The 23,860-nt window shown below is 42.3% G+C and overlaps 1 protein-coding gene across 3 annotated transcripts; it reads right to left on the bottom strand.

Moving 5' to 3' along the window:
• Window positions 1–212: 212 nt before the first annotated feature.
• Window positions 213–13,670, bottom strand: twz (BTB/POZ domain-containing protein twz). 3 transcript variants are annotated; one of them, XM_018106876.3, is made up of 5 exons: window positions 13,542–13,670; window positions 12,662–12,724; window positions 2,164–2,271; window positions 1,553–2,064; window positions 213–1,451 (listed from the first exon to the last, which is right to left on the bottom strand). In XM_018106876.3, exons 1-5 carry the CDS (start codon window positions 13,550–13,552, stop codon window positions 1,006–1,008), a joined length of 1,140 nt encoding a protein of 379 aa, XP_017962365.1. In that variant the 5' UTR covers window positions 13,553–13,670; the 3' UTR covers window positions 213–1,005. The 3 variants fall into 3 exon arrangements, with proteins under 3 accessions (XP_017962365.1, XP_017962367.1, XP_017962366.1); XM_018106878.3 differs by having other exon boundaries at window positions 13,466–13,584; XM_018106877.3 differs by having other exon boundaries at window positions 13,188–13,582.
• Window positions 13,671–23,860: the final 10,190 nt, after the last annotated feature.

Below are 23,860 nucleotides of genomic sequence, written 5' to 3'. Positions count from 1 at the left end.
GTTAGATATATTGAACACTAGATGGCGCCTATGCGAAGTTCAACCGTTGAGAATTTAAATAAAACGCTTAGATTTTCAATTGATTTAAAATTCTTTTTGTTTTTGTTATTTCTTGTTTATTTTAAGATACGCAATTAGACAATTTAATGGAATTTGCTAAAAGTGGGCGCAAACTGTTTTAATTTGGTTTTGTTATTTATTTATTCAATTAGTTTTTGTTTTTTCATTTGAGTATTTATACTTTGCACATATTGTAGAGCTTGTCGGTATTTATATGTATATGTATTTGTATATGTATGTATATTGAAAAGTTAATCCATAGTTTACACTCATAAAAGTTCAATTACATCAATTATTTACTACAAAACTATTGCTGTGAGTTTAATCAATATAGTTGCTTAGTTTGAGTTTTTATTTTCTTTTACTTTCTTTCTTTTTGATAGCTACATATGTGTATGTATTATAAGATATGCCTCAAGACACTTCCCGAGAGGTGTCTATCAGGCTAGTTTTTTTTTTTGTATGCAATTAAATAACCGAAAGTATTTTTTAATTATGGGAATTACTTAAAAACAACAGAAACTAGTTTTAAATATGCCGAACTATGCGGAACTACTCAACTTAGGCCATAAACAAATCAGTGCTGGGGGCCCTGGGCTTCATCTTAAATGCTAAAGAAATACACGAATATTGTTGTTGTGTGCCTATGTGTGTCTGTGTGTGTGCGTGTGTGTATTCGTGTGTGTGTGCGGGTGTCTGGTTGACTTCCGGCAAAAAACCTAATTGATATAAACATTAAATAACATTTGGATTTTAGAAATTTGCAAAAATATAAGAAACAAACACCCTCGCGGCACGCCCTGCCCTGCCCACCGAAACCCCCTTGTCGACCAACCCCCCAAAAGCCACCCTAAGGGGAAGCAATTAGTGCGCAACGCGCACAAAGATTACGATTACACAGTGCCCAGAACGCTGAGGCAGACGTTGACCTGGACATGAAGCCTATCACATTGGAACGCGACGGACGAGCAAATACTCGGAGAACTGCTGCCCCTCGACACCGCCCCCGGTGCTGGCCTCGATGGTGAAGCCGGCGTTCAGCAGCCGTGTGAGCACCTGCACCGAATTCAGCTTGCAATAGCCGTTCAATGGGAAGCGGATGATTTGGCGCCAGTCGCCCTGGTTCCAGGAGACGCCGCTGCGACTCGACTGCGTTGCCTGGTTCGCCTCCGGGAAGAGCTCGTCGAGCAGGGCACGTTCAGCCGACAGCATAATGCGTTCCCCCAGATCCGGTGAGATGTGCAATGCGACCACCTCATAATTGCACTCGGGCGCATTGCTCGTCCTTGGGCTGGTCTTAATGTGACGTGCTGGCGGTGTGGGTGGCGCCACCAAATAGTTGCCATTGCGTACGCGTTCCTTGCGCATACTCTCCAGCTGCTTAATCATAGCTGCCAACGGCCATAAAATGATAGAGAGAGAGAGAGACAGAGAAAGATAGCCAAATTAGCAACAGGTCAAATGCGGTTAGGGGGAGATGGGGGATACTTACGCTCCACTTCGTAGTAGCGCGCCTCCTCGAGCAGCAGCTCCAGGTCGGGAAAATCGTCGGCAATCAATAGTCTTGAGTTTCTCATAAAGTTAAGTATATGGCGAAACATGCCACCATCCCGATCGATGAAGTAGTGCTGCTTCAGCGAGTCCAGCACAATGGGTATCTGGCCATTGAAGAGCTTGGCCAGCTTCGACTCGGGATATTTGGTAAGCGTCTCCAAGGAGCTCGTGTAGATGGTGCCGCCCACATCGATGTGAACCGGCGCTGTGTACCGCGATGCGGCCGCCACACAGGGTATGCCCGAGATGGGCTTGTGGTTATGCAAATAGGAACTGGCCCCGGCCGAGGCGCCACCGGGTCCGGCGCCGGCAGCAGCCGCTGCCGCAGCGGCCACAGCTGCAGCCGCCGCCGCGCCCGGCAAGCCCAGCGGCGTGACAGAGGAGCTGGCGGGCGGCGTCGGTGTGGGCGATGAGGAATTTGAGATCGTTGGCGAAACGGTGGGGGAAGCGCTGCAAATGTGCCACAAACCACAAAAAAAAGAAGAAGAAGAATACACGAATGTGTAAATTGCTGGAGTCCAGGTGGGATAGGTGCTAGCCAGCTCTTACCTGATTTTAATATCGCTGCGAGCATAGATGCGGCCCGTGGAGGATAAATCGCGCGGCTCGAGGCCCTTTGCATCTCTTTCGCGCTCTCGATCCATATCGCATTTTTTGCTACAATAAAAAGGTTAAACAAGACAAATTAGTTAACAATCGAAACGAGGTGGAGGCGGAGGCGGAGGCGGAGGAGGAGACAGACATGATGAGTTTATGTAAGCTGGTCGCAGCATGAGAACCAATTTGGCCAAACAAAAATTGACTGCAGCTTGGATTACATGCAGACCCAGCGGGGCATGTCAGGCAGACAGACGACACAGGGCGAGGGCAAGGGCGAGGGCGAGGTAGAGGGGCGATGAGCTGGAAACGTGACACAGCAAATGTCCAGGTAAAATGCTGTAAGCCATCGCCTGGTTAAGAGCAAAATTTTTGTATGTAAGCCAAAGTATTTCATATGATTCTGTGGGAATATTTGCCTTTTCATTGCGTTTAACTCACTTATGTGGAGGTGGACCCTAGCCGGTGGAGCCCACACACACACAACACACACACACACAGACATACGATGCCTGCAGCTGCTGTTGCAGCCACGACGAAGCTAAAAAAGGAGATAGAGGGATAGATAGAGAGTGAGCGAGCGAGCGAGAGAAAGAGAGAGAGAGGAGCGGCTGTGGCTCTGGCTGCACAGTCAAATTGACCGCTGGGCATGCGCCTCGATTTTCACACGAAAATCACGTTGATTTGAGCATCGTAATGGCAACAAACTGAGTCGCAGCAGAGTCGCAGTCAACGAGCGCATGCAGCACACAAACTAACTGCATGCAACAAGCCGCAGCGGCAACACGCACGCTAATTATGACATGTCAAGCTCTGTCCGACATGACGTATACGCAATGTAAACCAAGCCGCAATCCACGACTAAGCGCGCAACGCGCTTTGCGTAATAATCGCATCAAGTCTCTCCCTCTCTCTCACTTTCTTCTCTCTGTCTCTCTCTCTCTCTCTCACCCCATCTCTGGCTGTTCATCATCATCAGCATGAGAGCTCTTTTAGCTGTCGTATCATTAGCAGTCGTCATGGACAACAAATTAATAAAACTCAATCAACCTGTGCGAGGCGGGCGTAAATAATGACTGAGCGGGAGTTCAGGGAGGGGGCTTTGTTGCCCAATTAACCATTTCCCTCTACCCCAACTCCTTTGCATTTGCCATTTTCATGAGCATTACAGCGCCGCTAACAAATTCTCTTTTTTTTTCGTATACCCTGTAGAGGGGTGGAGTGACGGTTATGATGGCAGTGATTGAGCTTTGTTGAAGGCATTTTATGTTACTTCTGGGTATGTGTATTTAATTCAATATAGAATAATATAATAAAAAATAATAAATTAAATATATATACATAAATAAATAAAATTAAAAAAAATTATATATATTGTATTTACAAACAATATATAAATAAAATATATATTTCATTTATATAATAAAAATATTTATTTATTTTAATATATTTTGATGAGTATATTCTTGTTATTTAGTGGAGCGAATATAATAAATAATAATATTCTATATATATATAATATTCTTGTTATTAAGTAGAGTGAATATATTATATTCTTAAAATCTCTTTCTCTCTGGGAAGGCAGAATAATATATAAAGAAGTAAGTCTATTCTCATGTCTTAGCAGTTTCTTATTCCAGTTTAAATTGTATAATATGCCCGATTGTATAAAATATGCCCATATAACATATTTAGTTATTTATCTGCATTAAATAGCAATACTAATCTCTAAATAATCTCAACATCCTGTTGACCCCACACAAAGTTCTCAGCAATTATTAAAATCCAATTACAGGGCATTTCAAAGTCGTTAAAATGATTCCGTTTTTAGCAGTTTTGCTGTCTGTGCTGCGCATTAGGCCACAGAGCAATTGCCAGTTGGCTGTTGCCCAGTTAATGCATGCAGTTGACTCTGCAGCCCCTTCCAGCCATCTCTTTCTCTCTCTCTCTCTCTCTGTCTCTTTCGATGTCTCCCTTTACCACTAAAGTCAGCGTATTTACTAAACAAGTTTACTTTTTAAAATGTTTTAAGCCCTTGGGCTATATGGCTCGGGTAATTACGATTTGATTAACTTTAACTACATGAGCATTCGCATTCACATTCGTATTCGTATTCGCATTCGCATTCGTATTCGTATTCCTATTCGAAACGAAAAAAAATGCCAAAGCGACGTTGGAAAAAAATGCTAGGGTTAAAAAAAGAATTGCTAAAGAAAATGTCTGCGGGGCAGTTCTCATACTCTGTCTAAATATGTATATGTGATAGTGTATGTGTTTCTCTGTGTGTGTGTGTGTGTGTGTAGCTGTGTCGCTTTGGTTTTTTTTTGCATTTTTATTAATTTACAACAATTATGAAAGCGTAAGCAGTGCGCTCAATAAAACATGGCCAATGAATGTGGCTTAAATGCCATAGACAACAACAACAACAACAACAGCAACAACAACACCAACAACAGCAGCAACAACAATCGCAACATATGCAGCTTGCAGCTCGAGGTCTGTGCCACACAACAATTCAATTTCAATTGCTTTGCGGTCCACTTGAGGCAGCTTGGCACAGGTGCAGCAGGCACACACACGCACACGCGCACACCCACTGTTAACGGTATTGTATATAAGCGCACACACACTGCAGCAGCTTTGCAGTTTTGCAACCTATTCTAGTCCAATAGCGCCTCAGGCGTTATCTTTTCTATGCGGCAACACAACAGCCAGACAGAGCGAGAATAAGAGAGAGGGAGAGAGCGAGAGAGACGTAGATATCTCTGTCGTGTCTGTGTGGGTGAGAGCAGGCAGAGGCTGTTTGCAGCGCCTTTGGTTACACTTCAGCTTAGCATGAAATTTTGAAGCGTTGCTGTTGCCATATGTTGTTGTTGTTGTTGCTGCTGCTGTTGCCGCTGCTGCTGTTGTTGTTGGCTAAAAAGAGCTGAGCCTGTGCCCGTGCCTGTGCCTGTGCCTCTGCCTTAGCCTATGCTTCCAGTCTATGCCTGTCAAGCTGCCGCTGCCGCTGCTGTGGCTGCTACATTTGCATTTCGAGTGGGCGTTGTTGTGGCTACCATAATACGCCCCGTTAGCCTCGCCTGCCGCCCATCGGCCATCATCTTCATGACTGACATCTTTGGCTTGCCTTTTAATGGCATTGCCATTAACTCGGGCCTCTGCTCCACTTGCATATTGCTTAGCATTTTGTCCATTATTGGGTTTCGTTTTACACATGCCAGGCACACAGAGATTAACAGAGAGAGAGAGGGAGAGCAGGAGACTTAGAGAGAGAGAGAGAGAGAGGCAAAAAGACAGCTTATTAGTTGGCATTGTTCAGATTTTGGCCAAAACTATCGAGTTGCAGCTGCTGCTGCATTGCTTGGGGCACAAATAATTTTGCAGAGTTCGTAGCATAGACAAAACTGGCCGCTGGCTAAAGAGGTGGACGGCACTCAACACAGCCAGCCTGCTCCGTTGCTCGACTGCTCGACTGCTCGGTTGCCCCTCAAGCCGCAAGCTGTTCAATCTGAATGCGACATGGCCGCCCCAGCAATTGGCTGTAGTCCTGTGGTCCTTGCCAGTGCCCCCATTCTGCTGGCAACCTTTAACGAAAACCCACACAAAAGCGATAACAAAAGCCAAGAAATGAGCTAAAGTGCACACACACACACACGGACATTCACATACACACACATAGATCAACATCGAGCTAGTGATACACACCTCAGCAGAGCAGCAGCAGCAACAGCAGCAACAGCAGCAGAGGTTGACGACGACGACGTTGACGTTGACGTTGACGCTGACGTTGACGCTGACGTTGACTATGTAACCCCTACAAAATGTCCTGCGGCCAGGCAACCTTCCGCACACAAAGGCCAGCCAGACAGTGGGTCCTGTGCTGCTCGACCTGCAACCGCGCCCAGCCCCCGCCGCCATGCCACGCCCTGGCGTGCATGCAGGCTTCGCTGGGCGAAAAAGGGCAAAACGCTCGTCTTTGCCAGCGGCGATCGTTTGGAATTAGTGCGGAAATCATGGATGGATACGAAACGAAACGAAACCAAACCAAACCAAACCAAAACCAACAGCAACACCAAGCCCAAGCCCAAGCCCAGGCACGAGCACGAGCTAAGGCAGAGTGAGTCGAGCCAAGCAGCAGGAGCAGCGCCCATATAGAGGCAAAGGTGCTCGGAGATTGGGTTTCGTCTGCTTGGCTCCTACGGCGGTTGTTGCTGTTGCATATGTGTGTGTGTGGGTGTGTGTGTGCTCGTCTCCTCATTCATTTATCCTTGCAGCGCTAACGGCAACAACAACAACAACAACAAAAGAGCATGAAGCATTGGCTGTAACCACGACAAGGCGACTTCAGCCTCCGACTCCAACTCCAACTCCGACTCCAGCGACTCTAGCTTCAGCTCTGTTCTCTGCTTTCTGGTCTGGGTATATTGCCCCAAAACAACACACACACACACACACACAGACAGACAGAGAAAACTTTGGTTAGAGGTAGGTTGGATGTCCGTTTTGGCTTACACCCACACACACACACTCATATATGAGCTGCATGTGTGTGTGTGTGTCTGCATTTAAAGATATCATACCTAAGTTGCGGCTCCCTGCGGCAGCATAAAACAACGCATAAAACAGAGCAACAACAACAACAGCAGCAGAAGAAGAAGACGAAATCAAAACCCCAAAGCCCCCCCCCCTAAAAAAAAAAAAAAACTCAAACTCAAAACCAAATCCTGAGCCAGTTCCCAGCGCCAGCAGAAACGAACGAAAGTTTGGCGAGGCAAAACCTTATCTCAATTTTAAAATGCCGCCGGCCCAAGCAGCTTCGCTCCTCTTCTTTAAGCGCGCCCTCGCCATAGCCACGCCCCCCTCGTGGCTGTTGCACTCATATGAGTGGGTGGAGGGATTCAGGAACTCTTTGGAATGCCACCACAAACTTTGCATGCAACTAGCAGGAGCATTCGAAGGTGCGCATTGCTCCTGCTGCCTGCTCCTGCTGCAACAACTGGTTGCAACACGTTGCCGCCAAAATGCGCTTCAATTAGTTGCAATAGCCAAAAACCAACTAACTGTAATAGGCGAGGAGTTCACATGGAGTTTTGGGGTTGAAGTAAAAGGTAGTTAAGGGCTGACACAGCCACGACTATGCCCAGCTAGGGGGCGGGGCGGAAGGAGGGGTGACTGGGGCAGCCAGGTTTTGTGTATGTTGGCAAGACAAACACAAAGTGCTCGTATATGCTTCACTGCAAACACCCACACACACCCACACACACACACACACCAAGACACAAATCACGCAAATGGCCGCAGGACACTTTAAGAAGAATCCAATGCCTCAAGTGTCGAGTGGAAACTGCGAACGGGCAACTGGGGAGCCGAGCTGGGGCAACTGGGGAGCTAAGGCAACTGAAGTTGGCGGCCAAAATCAAAACGCTGATGAGCAGGCAAATGAAAAAGTTTTTTTTTTTTCTGTGTGTTTCTCTCTCTGTATTTTCGTTTGGACGCGGGAGGCGCACAAAAGGCCAAAAGCAAAAAGCCAGAGCCAAGCAGCAGGCAGCAGGCAGAAGGCAGAAGGCAGCTGGCAGCAGGACGCAGTTTGTTGCACACATAGCATAGCCGGCACATGAGAAAACTTGTGCTGCTTCTTCCTCTACTTAGCCAGCAGCATGTTACAAAAGGCCACGAAAAACTGAAGCCGTTGCAGAGAGTCGCCGGCGCATATGGGAAATCAGTCGCAAGTCCTATGAAAATTTTGCTAGCAAAAGTTGCAGAATGTCTGCCAGTGTGTGTGTATGTGTGTGTGTGTGCCAAATTGTACAAATATATGCGCTGTATGTCTGTGTGTGTGTGTGTGTGTGTATGGCAAAAGTTGAGTTGGAGTCGAGTCGAGTCGAGTGTAGCAGATATTAAAACGCTGCAAGGCTTTCAAAAATAAACTTTGAAAAATTTATTAGAAAATATTAAATAAAAACGACGATTGCGCTGCATATGCCAAAAGCTGAACGGAATGAATGAGCATGTGGCTGGGTGTATGCCACATGTGGCACATGCCACACATGCCACATTATATATATATGGATGTATGATGTATATACACATAGATATTTTATATATGGGCTTAACTGGAAAGCTGGCAACATGCGATTGCTTGGGCTGCGTTGCAGAGCAAACATTACACAAAAACTCACAGACAACACACACACACACACGCATACACACACACACAACAGTGTTTTCATAGCTAAATCTTCAAAAATTGAATTGCAAGTCAAGCAGCTAAAGCAGCAGAAGAAGATCAAGCAACAAGATAAAGACAACAAATAAAAATTGCGCATACGCCGTATTGTGCTGAGGTAAGTCAATTATATGCAGCCAAAATGAAATAAAGCCAATTGATTGTGCACAATATGCAACTAAACTAACTGTAAGCAGATTTTTTTATGGGAACTATTTGACAATTTTTAAGGTTTGGCATTTAAAAAAAAAATTATATTGAATTTAGCTTAAATTTTGCAAAGGGAACAATTTCTAAGAAATATTTTAAGTATAAATAAAATTATTAAATATATAAAATTGCTTAACTTAAAGAAATAAAGAAAAATAAAGTAAAAGCTTCTAATTTATTATAATTAAATTTATTTAATTACGTCCAAGCGTTGAACGACTAAACTTTAATAAAAATTGTGTAGTAATTTTATTAAATTATTACACGATTTTTAATAAATCTCCTAAAAATATTGAATAGCTTTAGGTAAAGACTTAGTAGCAATAAAGGCATTTAGCCACTCTAATAGTTAAGGTTTATTGAAAAATGCGCTATAGAGTAAGAGATAAAAGCTGCAATAAATTTTGCTTAAAAAAAAAAATTAATAAAAAAATTAGTTCTCGGTGCATAAATTGAAAAGTAGTCTTATAATATGTATTTAAAAAAAAACACAACGAATAACGCCTTACTTACTTATTTATTGATGCAAAATATATCGCTGCTTCTTGAATTATCTCTTCAAGCAATCTATGCACTTTAAGTCAGTTAATTATATTATCTATGTATATTTTATTTTATTTTTTTTTGCTATGCTATTTGAGATTCTTTATCAACATTCAATCAGCCTTGAGTCTACCAAAATCTACTCTACAAATTTTTTTAATATAAATTAAAAGACTTGTAGAGTAATTAAATTGAAGGTTAATCAAGTTAGAGAATTATAGAGCACCAATGTTATAGAGTAATTGTATACACAAAATTAATTGCATTTTGCTTTATATTTTGCTAGCTATAACTCGGGCATAAAATTCAACCAGTTCAACTCAGTTGGGCTGTCAATTCCATTCGAATTGGTTGGCTCTTTCCTTCGCATCGATCGGCAATTGCCGGCGTTCGTTTATTCATGTTGGCTGCGGCGTCGCTTATTCATTTATTCGTTGGGGCCTAATCAAGTGTGCATGGAAATTAACAAGAATGCATTCAGTTGAGTGCAGCTCAAACAGCATCAGTTGCAGTTGCAGTTGCAGCCATTCAAGTGGCAAATGCTACTTGCAACGCTTGCAACTGGCAACTGGCAGCAGGCAATGCGCATTTCCTAATTGGCGCAATTTGCGTGTGCATATTGCAATAACAGCATTTACAACAACAACAACAGCAACAACAACTCACAGCAGATGGAACACAAAGCAAATCGACAGCAAGCGAAACAAATGCAAACGCAGGTGCAGCGACCCGCAGCAACAGCAGTATAATCAGCACCAGCTCCAATTGCCTTTCCACCACATACCCTTTAAGCGACATATTTCAGAGGGTATATAAAGCGTGTGGTGTGACTTGTAGAGATTGTCTGGCTGACTGACAGTATTTTTGATGAGAGAATATTGAAGTATTGTGTCAATATGTAGGCTAAATTGGATCTCTATTCGATTTGGCGATCTATCAAATACTATTGGACGAGTGCAAGGTTAAGGTTATTTTGATAGTTAATTAAACTTAGTCACTGCTGCAGCACAATATTATTTATATTGAAGGAAAGAAACCTGAAGACTTCTGAAATCAAGAAGCAATCGGCTGTCTCCTTCATAGATTATATTATATTTATTTATAAAATATTGCAAATAATTTAAAATTATTTATTAGCTTTGAGGAAAATTTGTTTAATTATTGTGAAAATATTTTTCATTTTTTTTTTTCAATTTAAAAATGAATAATAATAAATAAATATATATGAATATATATTTTAAAAACTTTTAAATATATTATATGTAAGTTTTATATATATTTGTATATATATAGTTGTATACATATTTTTAAAATCTAAAATATATTATATGTAAGTTTTAATATTGTTAATTTAATGATTAATGCTTATTACTCCCAAACTATCTATCTATCTATCACGTCCCTCTATTTTTTTTATTATTTTATATCTTGCTCTTTATCTGCCTTTCCATCTCTATCTTTATTTTTCTCACTCTAACTCCCTTTCTCTCTCCTTTTCTCTCGCTCTCTCTCCTTTCCTCTCACTCTTAGCATTATTTATCGAGTCTTGCATTGCTTAAGCTCGCACCACCAACAACAGTTGATTTCATTTGTAAAGATAGAGCATCTGCTAGTCGTTCTATAGCCACACTAGCTGCTTCAGTTGGCCGTTAGCCTGCGTCCATCGACTGGCAATTGCCATGTTGCCAATGTTGGCAAATGTTGTTGCTGGTAATGATGCCCAATTGCAGCTTAATTAACACACAGCGCGTTAAGCGCTTTGTGTGCAACAGCAGCAGCAACAACAGCAGCAGCAGCGGCGGTGTCGGCAACAGCAATTTGAATGGGCATTCAAATGCAGCGGCTCTCCCCACGCCACGCCCCATTCACTGCCGTCGTCAGTTGACCTGATCCTTTGACTGTTGGCCTGTAATCGAAATCAGAGGCGAGCGGAGGCCAGCCTGAAAATGTATTTTAAATACAACGCATACAAATTGCCAATTGAGAGAGAGAGAGAGAGAGAGAGCAACATTATTGGTGGCTGCCACAGACGCAGCGGCGGCACGTGTGGCAGGCAGCCAGCCACAAATACAGCTGCGTTTTGTTATTGTGCCACAAAACAAACGACTTTGACTTTACTTGGCGCTGCCAATGCCGACGCCTTCGCTCACGCTTAAACCAGTTGCATGTGAAGAGAGAGAGAGAGAGAGAGATAGAAAGAGAGGGAGAGATTGAGAGAGAGAGAACAATAGCTGGTAGCAGTTGTCGCCGTTGTCGCAATTGGCGAAGGTCGCACAAAACATCGCCCGCCTCCTGCCACCGCCGCCTCGGCTGCTGCTGCTGCTGCTGCTTTTGTGCTGTTGGCCTCATTTGAATGCGATTTTGGTTTTGGCCACGCTTTGAACTTTGGAACTTTGGCCAAAACAAAAAACAGAACAAAAAAAATGGCAACAAACAAATTTGCTGTTGTTTTTGTAATTGTTCTTCTTCTTCTCCTTCTCCTGCTGCTGCTGCTGCTGCTGCTGCGTTTGTTGTTGTTCTGTTGCATGTGGACTCTTTGTGGCTGGCGGGCATTTTGGCCATGCCCACCGCTTAGTTTTTGGCTGGCTGGCTGGCTGGCTGGCAAGCGAGCCGCTACAACAGCCGGTCAATCGCAGCCGCCTGCCTCGACCCGTCTCGCCCCTTGCCCCTTACCCTATCGGTTGCCTCATCAGCCAACCTATTTTATAGCCTTAAAGGTATGAAAAAAATATATATAATGTGACCTTTCCGCACCGCGCCGCAGCTCTCATTTTGTCGTCATCTTTAGCCAATGCACACTAATACACGCACACACTCTCTCACACACACACTCTGGCACACACATAACTCAGCTGCGGGCAAAGTTTGTCGAAAAATGCCCGCGGCTTGGTACAAATTTTGTTGTAGTTGTTGTTGATTTTTTGTTGTATTTTGTTGTATTCATTTTGCTTCGTCTTTTTTTTTTTTTTTTTGGTACTTTGTTTTGCTCTTCGTGCTTTTGTTTATTTCTCCTTTGGTGCGGGCCGAGCAGCACTTGAGGCGCATCAAATTTTTAAAACGTCTGCGTTTATGGCACACAATTTTCGGACTCAAACTCGGACTCGGACTTGGACTTGGCTGTGGATGCGGCATGCGGCATGTGGCATGTGCATGCCGCAGTTGTGGGAGAGACGAAAAATCAGTTAAGCCTCCGGCGCCAACAACAATAAAAGGGGGTAAAACCGAAAACAACTACAACAAAAACAAAAAATATGCTAAAAGAGATTTCTCTGTGGCATGCAACACAGAGAACGGCCTTTATGTGTGCTCAAAATTCGTTTATTACAGAATCTTTTTCGAACTAATTTATTGGCTTAGATAGACAGGCAGGCAGGCAGCCAGGCAGCCAGAGAGATATATAGAGCGATGGTGGGAGAGATTGATTGAGAGAGTTTTTGCTTTGCTGTTGGAGGAGTGTTGGAATCGACTTACCGTTTGGGACACGAGGACTCCACCGTCAATGGTGATCGTTGATCCAATGCAACAAATGGAGTTCTAGAAACAAAACATATGAATATATGAGTAAGATAATGCTGAGAGTAAGGCCAAGTGTTATATAAAAGATCTTGCCTAGGCATATAGTGAAACATAGGGAGAACCAGAGAGATCTTACTTGAAGAGAAACAGATGTTTGCCTAAACTCTTGTCAAGGCCTTCAGGCTAGCAAAGATTGAAGCCCTTTGGGCGCCCGCATGATAGATATATATATGGGTATTAAAAGATGTATTGTAGAAACTAAAACATTTTCAGAAGAGCTTTCCATAACAACAACGAAAAAATCTTTAAGCATAAGACTTTTTTTAATAAACATTTTAATTGAGAAAATCAAAATAAACTGTTGCATCTTAGGGACGCATGAGATCAAAACAGAGGCAAACACACATACACGTGTATAAATCACACACCACACTCTCTCTCACACACACACACACACACATACAATGCAAATGGAACTCACAAAAAAGTCGGTATATTTAGGAAATGCACTTTAACTATTTTATATGCAACAGCGCGCGTAGACAACAAATATAAAACGATGCTGTTTGGATTTAAATTTCAGTTGAGCTCTGTTTATATATTTTATTTGGCTGGCATTTAATTTCCGTTGCTAAAGTCACTCTTAATGTTTAATTTAAGCGCATTGCCAATTGAAATGGCTTTATAGACACACACACACACAACCACACACCAAACAGCAAACAGCAAATAGTGTTCAAAATCACTTAAAATGTTTACTTCCGGTTTCCGGTTGTTGTCGCGCCCGCCGTTTGTTGCCTACTAATCGCTGTAGCGCCTCACAATTGCATTTTACCTGACTTGCATTCGCGCCGAGCGTTCGCTGTGAACTGAATCCCTGTTCGAGATCCAACTGGCTTTTACTCCATCTCAAACATGCTCGATGCGGGCCAACGCGCTTGCCCCGCAGGCTATGCAAGCAGCAGCCAAAATGGGTTTGGATTTGGCTCTTGGGGTGGACGAGGAATCGACTATGATATGATAAGTGGATTATGTGAGCTGAACGGGAAGTGTGTGATTAAAACAAAACTCTGAGAACTGATGAGAGATGTTTTGAACTCGCCAATTCCAATTGGAATACATCGTATGTGCCGCAACTCTAATTGGAATTTGAATATTTCAACTTTAAATGTTGTAAATTCTCTTGGCTTACTCCAATTTTCTTTAACTGAAATTCAAGCAAGAGCCTGGCCAATTAAGAACTAATTGAATTCGACTAATTTGAAAGTTGTTTACATTAGCTTATTAGAATGTTGCCGTGGCTTGATGTGCGTGTTGCAAGTCGCTGTTGGCTTCGAGCTGGGCTCGAGTTGCAAGCTGTGTTGGATGTTTGACGTTTGACGTCTTTAGCAAATGGCGACCTTGGAGAGAGCAGCTGCAGCAGCAGCAGCAGCAGCAGAGGCGGAGGCAGAGGCGGCGGCAGCAGCAGGAGACTGAGAGTGAGAGGGAGCGAGAGAGCGCGAACACAAGTGGCTACAACAAATGATTGTTTAGTTGTTGTTGTTGCTGTTGTTGCTGCTGCTGACTTTTCCCACCATATGACTGCCAGTTGCAAGTGGTTGAGTGTATGTGTGTGTGTGCATGTTTGTGTGTGTGTGTGTGTGTTTGCGTGTGAACGTTTAATAGTCTATTTCCGGTTTATGTGCGATTGCTGTTGCCATTGCTGTTGCTGTTGCTGTTGCCATTGTTGTTGCTCTTGTTGTTGTTTGCAACTAAGCTGCTGCAATTAACTTTGTAACTGGACTTGCGTGTGGCGTGTGAAATGGCGACAGTTCTGATTGCTCTGATGGGCAATCAATGCAATAGCAATGCCTACACACACACACACACACATGCAAATATTGATGTGCAAATATCTGTATATGCACTTGGACAAGCCATAAATCATTGCAAACTAGCAATTGCTCAAGATAATTATTTTGGATTGATTATATCGAGTATTATTTATTCTGCAAACATGAAAACAAAGATTAATTAGAATTTTGAGACATAATAGTAGAATTTTTAAATTTACAGCTCTCAGAGAGTATATTGACTTTATTGCATTGCAAATATTTGATTCTCATACAGTCTAGCAGGCCGTAAGCCCTGGAAACTTGAAGCCAGCTCTACGCCTTGGGGGGCTTACTTCATATAACTGGTTTTCCGTTTGAATGAACTCAGATCTTGTTGGCAGAATGGGCTTGACTTGCGATTGTTGGACAGACTTTTAATAAAACTGGATATTTTTCATTATCTATAACTAATTTTTAATGAGGATTTCGCATGTCGAAATTCGAGCACATTTATTAATAGAAATTAAATTTGTTACAGTTATTTTGGTCTAGCTTTTATAACAGTCTTGATCATTTATATATAGCATACTTATGCACATAATTACTAATGAGCAAGCATGTGTATGTGTGCATACACACACACACACATTGCTGCGGCAAGTGTCAAAGTCAGCATCAGACTTCAACAACAGCTTCCGTTTTTAGCGCTATGCAAGTGCGTTTGTTTCGCGTCTTCTCTCTCCCTCTCTCTCTCTCTCTCTCTCGCTTGCTCTAGCTCTTTCTGCTTCTCATTCTCTGCGCTCGCTCTGCGTACGTGTCTATGTGTGTGTGTGTGTTTGTGTTAATGACAAAGCATAGAACGCTGCTGTAGTCGCCGTAAGGCTCAAAACGAAATGAAACTTTGAGCGCATAGGCAACCAACAGCGGCGGCAGCGGCAGCAGCAGCAGCGCCAGCGTCGCTGAGACTTTGACGCGTTGGCAAAAGAAGCAGCAGCAGCAACAGCAACAGCAACAACAGCCGCACCAGCAGCAGCGACAGCGACGGCAGCAGCAGAAACGTCGCTGGCAACAATGCCGCAGGCGAACCAGTTCCAGTTCCAGACGATGACGACGACGGCGACGACGACGACGACGACGACGACGTCGACATCGGGCAGCTGAAATATTTCGTAGTTGCCTTAAGGCTGTGCAAAGAAAAACTTGTGATAAATACGCCGCAGGCGAAATTTCAAAACAGGGAGAGAGAGAGACACAGAGACAGAGAGAGACAGAGAGAGACAAAAAGAGAGCGAGAGAGCGCGACGAAATGGAAGTACAGTAGGGCATGCACTTAGGCAGCTGTAATTAAAATGAGTGCCAGCTCTTAGCCCACTCCTCCACCCACAAAATAAACCCCATTCCCAGTCACACTCAGTCTCTACACCCACCCACCCACCACCCGCCTCTGCTGCCGCCTGTCTCAACCCTTTAAGCCAACACGCATTTATGTCACATCATTTTTCATTGGCAATTGTTAACCGAGCTGCAACTGAGCCGCGGGCGAAATTAATTTTGTACATACTTCATATTATTGCGCTATTTGCATACAAGTGGCCATTGTTGCAAGTTGCAACTTGCAACAACAACACACATGTGTGTGTGTGTGCGAATGTGTGTTCATGTGAGCGATTCCAATGATTGTTCACTGCCCAGTGACATTTCAATTTTTCATATTTTATCAGAGCAACGGGTGCACAAGGCAGAGCGCCTAACGCCAACGCTGGCGGAGCCACAGCGAACAGGAGACGGCAACGGAGCAGGAGCAGCAGCAGCAGGAGACGGACGTTGCCAGTGGAAATTGTTGCAATTTTATCGCTCATTTCACTCATTGTGAAACGGAGCCGAGTTGCCGGAGTGTGGGCAGGAAACGGGGCAAAGGACTAGTTCATTTATTGTGCTACCCTGTAGTGGAGCAACACGGCCAGAGGGTATGCTCAGCCACCAAGTACTATTGATCATTTAGAAGAGACATAGAGAGTTAAGCTAAATTTGATTTATTGAGAAATTGATTGTTGTTCTTCTCTAGGGTATCTCTGCGTCGCGCAGCTCACTTAACTTGCCCTTTATTACTTCTTATGGCAACAGTTGCTGTTTTGGAGCAAAGCTTTACACACACCCACACTCACACACACGCATATGAGAGCGTAACGGGGCTTTCATATTGCTACTCTTTTTTTTTCGATTTTGTGTGTGTGTGTGTTTTTTTTTTCTCTCTTGTTTTTTTGGGCTGCGATGACGTCGCTTTGGGTTTTGCAATTTTAAATATTTTTTTAATCACAAGCTCACGCACACATGCGCAAGTGAGAGGCACAGCCGACAGAGTGGGTGAGCGAGGGAGAGAGAGAGAGAGAGAGAGAGCAGTGCTCATACATATGGCAATACCAATATTTCAAGCCAATTTGCTGCAGTTAGCCGCCAGCAACTGGCAACAAAATAATTCGACAAAATGTGCGCGGCGCGCTTTATGCTTTATTGTTTGCAACGCTTCGGGCCAGCGGGAGGGGGCAATCGTGGGCGTGGCCACACACACACACACACAGGCACACACGCACCGACACAGACACAGTCAAGTCTACAAAATCAGCGTCGACAGCCAGATGTATTTCTCTCACAAGCTGCAGTAATAATTGTTGATGGGTTTTTAAAGTAGCCACAAACCACGCAGCCCCACAGCCACGCCTACTGACCCCAGCTGGGCAGCTGGGCGCAGCAATGCATATTTATTCAAGTATGTAGTTATTTTATTTTCACCATGGTTTGTGCATTTTGCGTGTTAATCAATAAGTAATAATAACAAACAGCAAACGGAACAGCGCGAGAGAGAGAAAGAGATTGTGGAGAGCAGAGCGAGAGAGAGAGAGAGCGTGAGAGCGAGCATATGAAATGGTTCGCCTGAAAGCCTTCAAACATATGTTGCTCAGAATTTCCGCACTTTTTTACGCATCATTATTATTATTATTATTTATATATAGCACACTCACACTCACACACACACACACACACACACACTCGCAGTGTTTGCATTTGTATGTGTATATGTATATTTTTTGTATTATTAACGACACAAAAAAAGGCTCATAAAATTTACAATGCCTGCCCTCAGGTCTTTTACTTAATGATGCCATTTTTGCGCTGCCAACGCGGCCTGAAAAATTCGCGTTTAATTTTTAACGCACGACTGACTGCAACAACAAATATAAAAAATATATATGTGCATATATGGCTATAATGTATATATGTATGTACCAAAAAATAATATTAACGCCGAAACAGCAAAAGGCAAAAACTCATATATCACACATTTCATATAACATTTAAACACTATTTGCAAATATTTATAGTCCAGGGAGAGTTTTAAGCGTGCTCATTAAATGGAAACCCTATGCAGCATATTCTATAAGAAAAGCTATATAACTTATCTCAACTGTAACTAGAACTTCAAGAATAATAATTATATAATCGTACATGTATTCTAAAGGATCTCTAGATGTTGGTTTGCTATATGAAATTCATAAATATTTGACACAAAATATCATAAAATTTATTTAGAATTATGGCAAATGAATATTGTAGATCATCTAGAATTTTGTTTATTTTTAATTTTATTTGGTTGTAAATTTCTTATATATAAAAAAAACATTTAATGAGAAATCTATTTATTTATTAGATATTTGGGATATTATTATATCAAATTAAAACTGACATAAGCTTAGGCACTGGCTATGGGGGCCTACGGCTTTAAGTTATCTATAGTTTCTATTCTTTATTCATGCTCTATTCAACAGTTATTTATTATCATTAGAACAGAATCTGTTCTATTCAACAGTTTCAACTGGCAACTCCTTTGTTCAGCAGCAAATTTACCTTCGAAAAGTCTATTTGTCTTTCATTAAAGTGTAAAGTGGAGAACGATACGAATTAATGAAAGATTGGGCTTAATAAAAGGTCTTTGTGGTTGTTGCTATGTTAAAACCATGGAATCATCAAACCTAACAAGTTCTATGCACACTTTACATAGCTTTGCAAAGACTTTCGCTCAAGCTAAGAATAAGGCCATGAGGTTAAACTAAAGCCACGCTAAGAGTAAGCTTAAATCTTTCCTACTAGCCCGTTCACACATCAAGCCATAAAACTTTATTAAATATTTTAGTTTTCACGCAACTCTCGGCTATTCAATGCACTTTTCCACGTTCAACTCTTGGTCTTGGCTCCACACATATCTTTGACATCTGTCTAATCTATTTCACTGCCACTGACATCATATGATTGCACTAGCACACGCCAGGCACAGCGAGTGGAGAGGCCAATTGCAGTCAGAGGCCCAGAATCGACTCATCATAAACTATTTGAGTCGTGCGTGACATTTGCCATTAAGCCATATAATTCCCAACCAGTTTTCATTGTCAATGGTGACTAAAAACTTCTGGCAAAAGTCTTCGATTCAGCTTGTGTGTGTGTGTGTGTGTCTGCATGTGTGTGTGTGCATAATTTTTAATGATTTACAAACTAGCCCGCTGGCACTGTGAGCTCGAAAACTGACAGTTGATATGCTGGAAGAGTTGCAGAGGAAGCGAGCGAGAGAGCGAGAGAGATTGAGATGAAGAATCGGAATGAGAACTGAGCGAAATATAATGCAGAATGCTAAATTGCCGCCAGTTATGAATGGGACCAGTTTCTTTATTTGCCACAGAACTCTGAATGCTGAACGGAAAAGGATTGCGTCGAACATGCAACTAAGAATGCCCCAGGGCAAGCGACGACAGCAGCAGCAGCAGCAGCAGCAACAGCAGCAACAACAAAAATTATATGTAGAAGTTAAAAATAAGTTAAACTTAAATAGCTGGAGGCCGCATTTTGGCATTTTGCATATAATGAGGGTATGCAGGCAGCATCAAGTCCGTTGAGGACTTGTCACCTGGCAGCTGCTGCTGCTGCTGCTGCTGTTGCTGTTGCTGGCATTGCCACAGTCACTGGACGACAGCAGCAACATTTCGGGGACAATTATGAGCTGTGATTGTGGCACTCGGCTCTCGTATATCCAAACATAATTATAGGCCAACTCGAAGGATGTCCAGTTTTTTGTTATTTTTAAATTATGCATTATGTGCATGTATGTGCAAGTGTCTGTGTGTGTATGTGTATATAGATGTGCACTGTAATTTGGGCGACAGCTGCTGCTATGCAACATGTGTGTGTTGCAAGTTTTTGTCAACGTTGTCGTTGTTGCTGTTGTTGTTGTTGTTGCCGTCTAGTTATGCATTTGTGTCGCATTTTGGCCAATTTGCCGCCTTTAACACACGTTCAAATAACAATGTGGGCGATGCTTGTTATTGCTAGTGTTTCATTTTGTTTTATTCTTGCCACGCCCACGCCAGCACAAGTGCAACAAGTACGTAGACAAAACAAGTGAGAGAGCTCGAGTGTGAGACTGGATACCACGTAATTGAGAGAGAGAGACAGAGAGAGAGAGAGAGAGGGAGAGGGAGAGGGAGGAGAGCAGAGATATAGAGACATAGAGAGAGAGAGAGAGATGGAGGAGAAGGGAGAGATAGAGTTAAAGAGAGCGAGCAAGAGAACGAGAGAATTAGAGAAATAGAGAAGGAGAGACAGAGAGAGCGAGCGACAGAGAGAGATAGCAAGCAAGAGATCGAGAGAAACAAAGAAGGAGAGAGAGGGAGAGAGAGAGAGAAAGAGAGAATTAAATAATAATAAAAAGTAAATGTGGTTAATAAACTGTAAGATAATAATGGAAGGAAATGATGCCTTGATACCAGTACTATCAGTATACATATTTATAATAAACAACATTATAATACTCAAGAATTTAATAAATTTATTCAGAGATTTTGATCTTTGATGATCCCAAAAGTTAACCTTAGTTAGACTACAATTTATATGCACTCTCTTATTTGCTGCTCACTACATTTACAGGGTATATTAAACAGTCTAGTCATATCATAGCAAAGAGCGCAAGTGCGAAAAAAATTGCTGCTGCATGTTGTTCAGCTGCTTCCCGTTTGACGCTGTCACCTGAGCAAACAAAACAAAACACAACCAACAGCAACTAAACACACATACACACACACACACACGCACACCAACGCACAACAAACAGCCAACGTGCAAGGACAATGACAGTCCAAAGGAGCTGAAACCACAATGTGGCTTGCATGCTGCGGTTGCATGCAACATGTTGCAGCTCGAACATGCTGCAATGCGGCCAGGCCGGAGGCAACAAACTGCTGCGACTACGCGCCATATTATCAGCCGCAACGTAAACACAACAAGCGAACAACCAACAACAACAGCAACTACTAAGCAACAGCAACAGCAATAGCTGCTATAGCGGCCAACTAAGTATCCATATCCGCAGCTTTGTTGAGTAGATAGAGATACAGATAGACAGAGAGACGGCCAGACGGCCAGAGGAATTGAAGGGGACGAGCGGACGAGCGAACGGACGGACAGACACGCGATGGCAACGCTCGCAAACGTTGCTGGCTGCCAGAGCCTCACCTCTCCTTGGCCCTGGGGCGTTCGCTTGTAATTATAATATTTCAACCCAAATGTTGCCGCCGGCCATGCGCCAATGATGGATTTCAACTCTCTGCCCCGCTCTCTGCTGCCTTTGCCATATAATGTACCATACTACACACACACACATACACACACATATTCAGCTGGTTTTGGCCTGGGCTGTGGCATCGAGGTGCGCCTTCTCTGGGGTTCCGGGGTTGCTAGCTGCCGCTGCTGCTGCCGCCGCTGTGCAATTTGTGGCCGCAGGGCAAAACGGATTGGCCGCCGGCCATACATGTGAATAAAATTACATTCACTATTTTATATGCCACATAGGTAACCATACATACATACATATATATAAAAATATATATTTATATACATTTATATATAGATATATGTATGTATATATATATTGTGTGTCTCACTTGTCTTTTATATACAAGTTATTGTCTCTGCCTCAGAGATATGCTTCTAAATATATATATACATACATATATATATAGAAATTTAACGTATCGCTGTGTATAAAATAATTGAATCGAGTCTAGATTGGTTCTTCAGCGTCAAATGGCAATAACGAGATTATATCATAGTACGAATCGTACAACAACAACGACGCCAACAGAAACCACAAGCCACAAGCGGCTAGCTCTTGAAACGCCGAAGTGTAGATACCCTAAGTTTTGCTAGGGTAGTCATAATTGTAAAATGAATATGTTCAGATAGATCTATAGAAATCTCTATATAAATATCCATAGCATAAATAATTCATTACCCTCAATATTAAATGGATATTATAATCTATATATAATTTAAGCTCATCTGTTAATAAAATACAAATAAAGTATACTTTATGCCAAAAAAAAGATATGTTAATATATATGTATGTATATTCATTAGTTTGTCTGTGAGGGCATTAAAATAAACACATTGCCCGCGGGCCATTAGCTAGAGAAATGGGTAAAAGAGGCTGCCACTGACAAGCAAACAAGCTGCGCTCATTCTGATGGGGGGCCTACGCTCCAACAGCTCCAACAGCTAAAGACCCTCGACTAGCCACAGTTCCCAGCTTTCCATCTTTATATGTACGTATGTATGTATTCATGTAGATTTTCAGCTTCCCAGCTCTCGACTCGACTCGTTTGCAGACGAACATTAATCAGTCAAACAACCAAATTACTTGCGCCGACCTGGCTAATAGAGACGTCGCGACGTGGCCAAGTTGTGAGTGCGTCGAATTGATGCAGACTCAAATGAATAAACTGAATGACTAAATGACCAAACCGACTGACTGACTGACTGATGATGTCTTCTTTTAGCCAAGATTGAGATGAGCTCAAGTTGTAAATGGAAATTTATTAACAAAGATATTTTTTTGTTTTTTATTTTGTATCATTATTACTTTTACTTTTATTTGTAGTTTTAATAGCTTTACAGCTTCGCTGGCTGGTGTGTGGGAATTGGGGCTGCCGTACACAAAAAAATCTATTTTTTAGCTTTGCACGGAAGCATGGCATAATTTTTCATGCCTCCATTAGCCTAGTTTAGGTTTTTGTGGCCTAAGCTAATATTATATATATTTTTATATTTTTTACAAATTAAATTTGACATCTTGCAAAAATGTGGATGAACCAAATATGTTCAGTAAGGTCAATGGTAGATTATGATATTCATAATAATAATATATAGAAGCTTGTTGTTCCCTCTATCGCATCTGACTTAAAACTAGCAAATATTTCATTGAAAATTAAGCTTTGATTTAAATTATTATTATTATTTTTTTTTTTTTTAATTTAACTTAAAGTATAAAATATAATTCGAATTTAAAGCTTGCTATTTTTTAAATAAATTAAAATATGTACTTTTTTTGTGTAAAAAAATAAAAATAAAATAAAAATTCTATAGATAACATAAATTTCAAGAGTTTCAGTTAAGTTTCTGTCAAGTCCGGCATAATCCACACACACGCACACATTTACTTATATCATCATATATAAGTTTTCATACACACTCACATATATATATATATATTTGCATCCTTATGCGACGCAGAGTTTTATGCGTGTGCATCGTTGTAATTAAATTGACATTAATTAAGCTGACACATCCTGCAGCTCCGCCTTGTTGTTGCTGTTGTTGGTGGTGGTGGCTGTGTGGTTGTTGTTGTTGTTGTTGTTGTTGCTGCGCGCACTGCTCAAGTGCTGCTCATTAAACAATTAAGGGATAATTATCAACGGCGTTGCCTTTTTGCAATTTTCATGCGCAAAGTGTTAAAATCACTTAATAGGCCACCCAGGATACGCACCGCCACTGCCCCTGCCCCTCCCCCCGCTGCAGCCTCTTCGGCCATCCATCATAGCCAGCACATGCTGTGCGCAGACCATATGGCAATAAAGTATTTTCGCCTGAGCAGGTGTGAGTGCCTGTGTGTGTGTGTGTGTGTGTGTTTGTGTATGTGTTTATGTTGCACGCGGCTGTTTGTTTAATTGTAGCGTTAAACGGGCGAAACTGTAACGGGAGAACAGCGGCAGAGGCTATAGACACGTGTGCACGCATACATACATACATACATGATATGGCCAGGTAGTTGTCTACCTGTAATATTATGACAACAACAACAACAGCAACAACAGCAACATGCTCTATTGTGAATTGGTGGCGAACTCGGCGAAGCATAAGCTCACATTAATGCAGTTATATTCACACTCGCACTCACACCCGCACACACACACTCAACACTTTGGCAGACATAAACCAAACAGCAGCCAAGAGCTGCCAACAG

This window comes from Drosophila navojoa, chromosome 5 (assembly GCF_054131105.1).
Source record: "Drosophila navojoa isolate 15081-1374.11 chromosome 5, UAZ_NAV_1.0, whole genome shotgun sequence".
Classification (NCBI taxonomy): Eukaryota; Metazoa; Arthropoda; class Insecta; order Diptera; family Drosophilidae; genus Drosophila; species Drosophila navojoa.
Note: the sequence above shows the minus strand (reverse complement) of the source record. Positions and strands in the feature narration are given on the sequence as shown.

What these genes read in the sequence shown, in the direction of transcription:
- twz (XM_018106876.3), bottom strand. An exon ending in CGCAGCGATATTAAAATCAG is followed by an intron (nt 2,065 to 2,163) that starts GTAAGAGCTGGC and finishes GCACATTTGCAG; the next exon opens with CGCTTCCCCCACCGTTTCGC. An exon ending in GCGCTACTACGAAGTGGAGC is followed by an intron (nt 1,452 to 1,552) that starts GTAAGTATCCCC and finishes GGCCGTTGGCAG; the next exon opens with CTATGATTAAGCAGCTGGAG.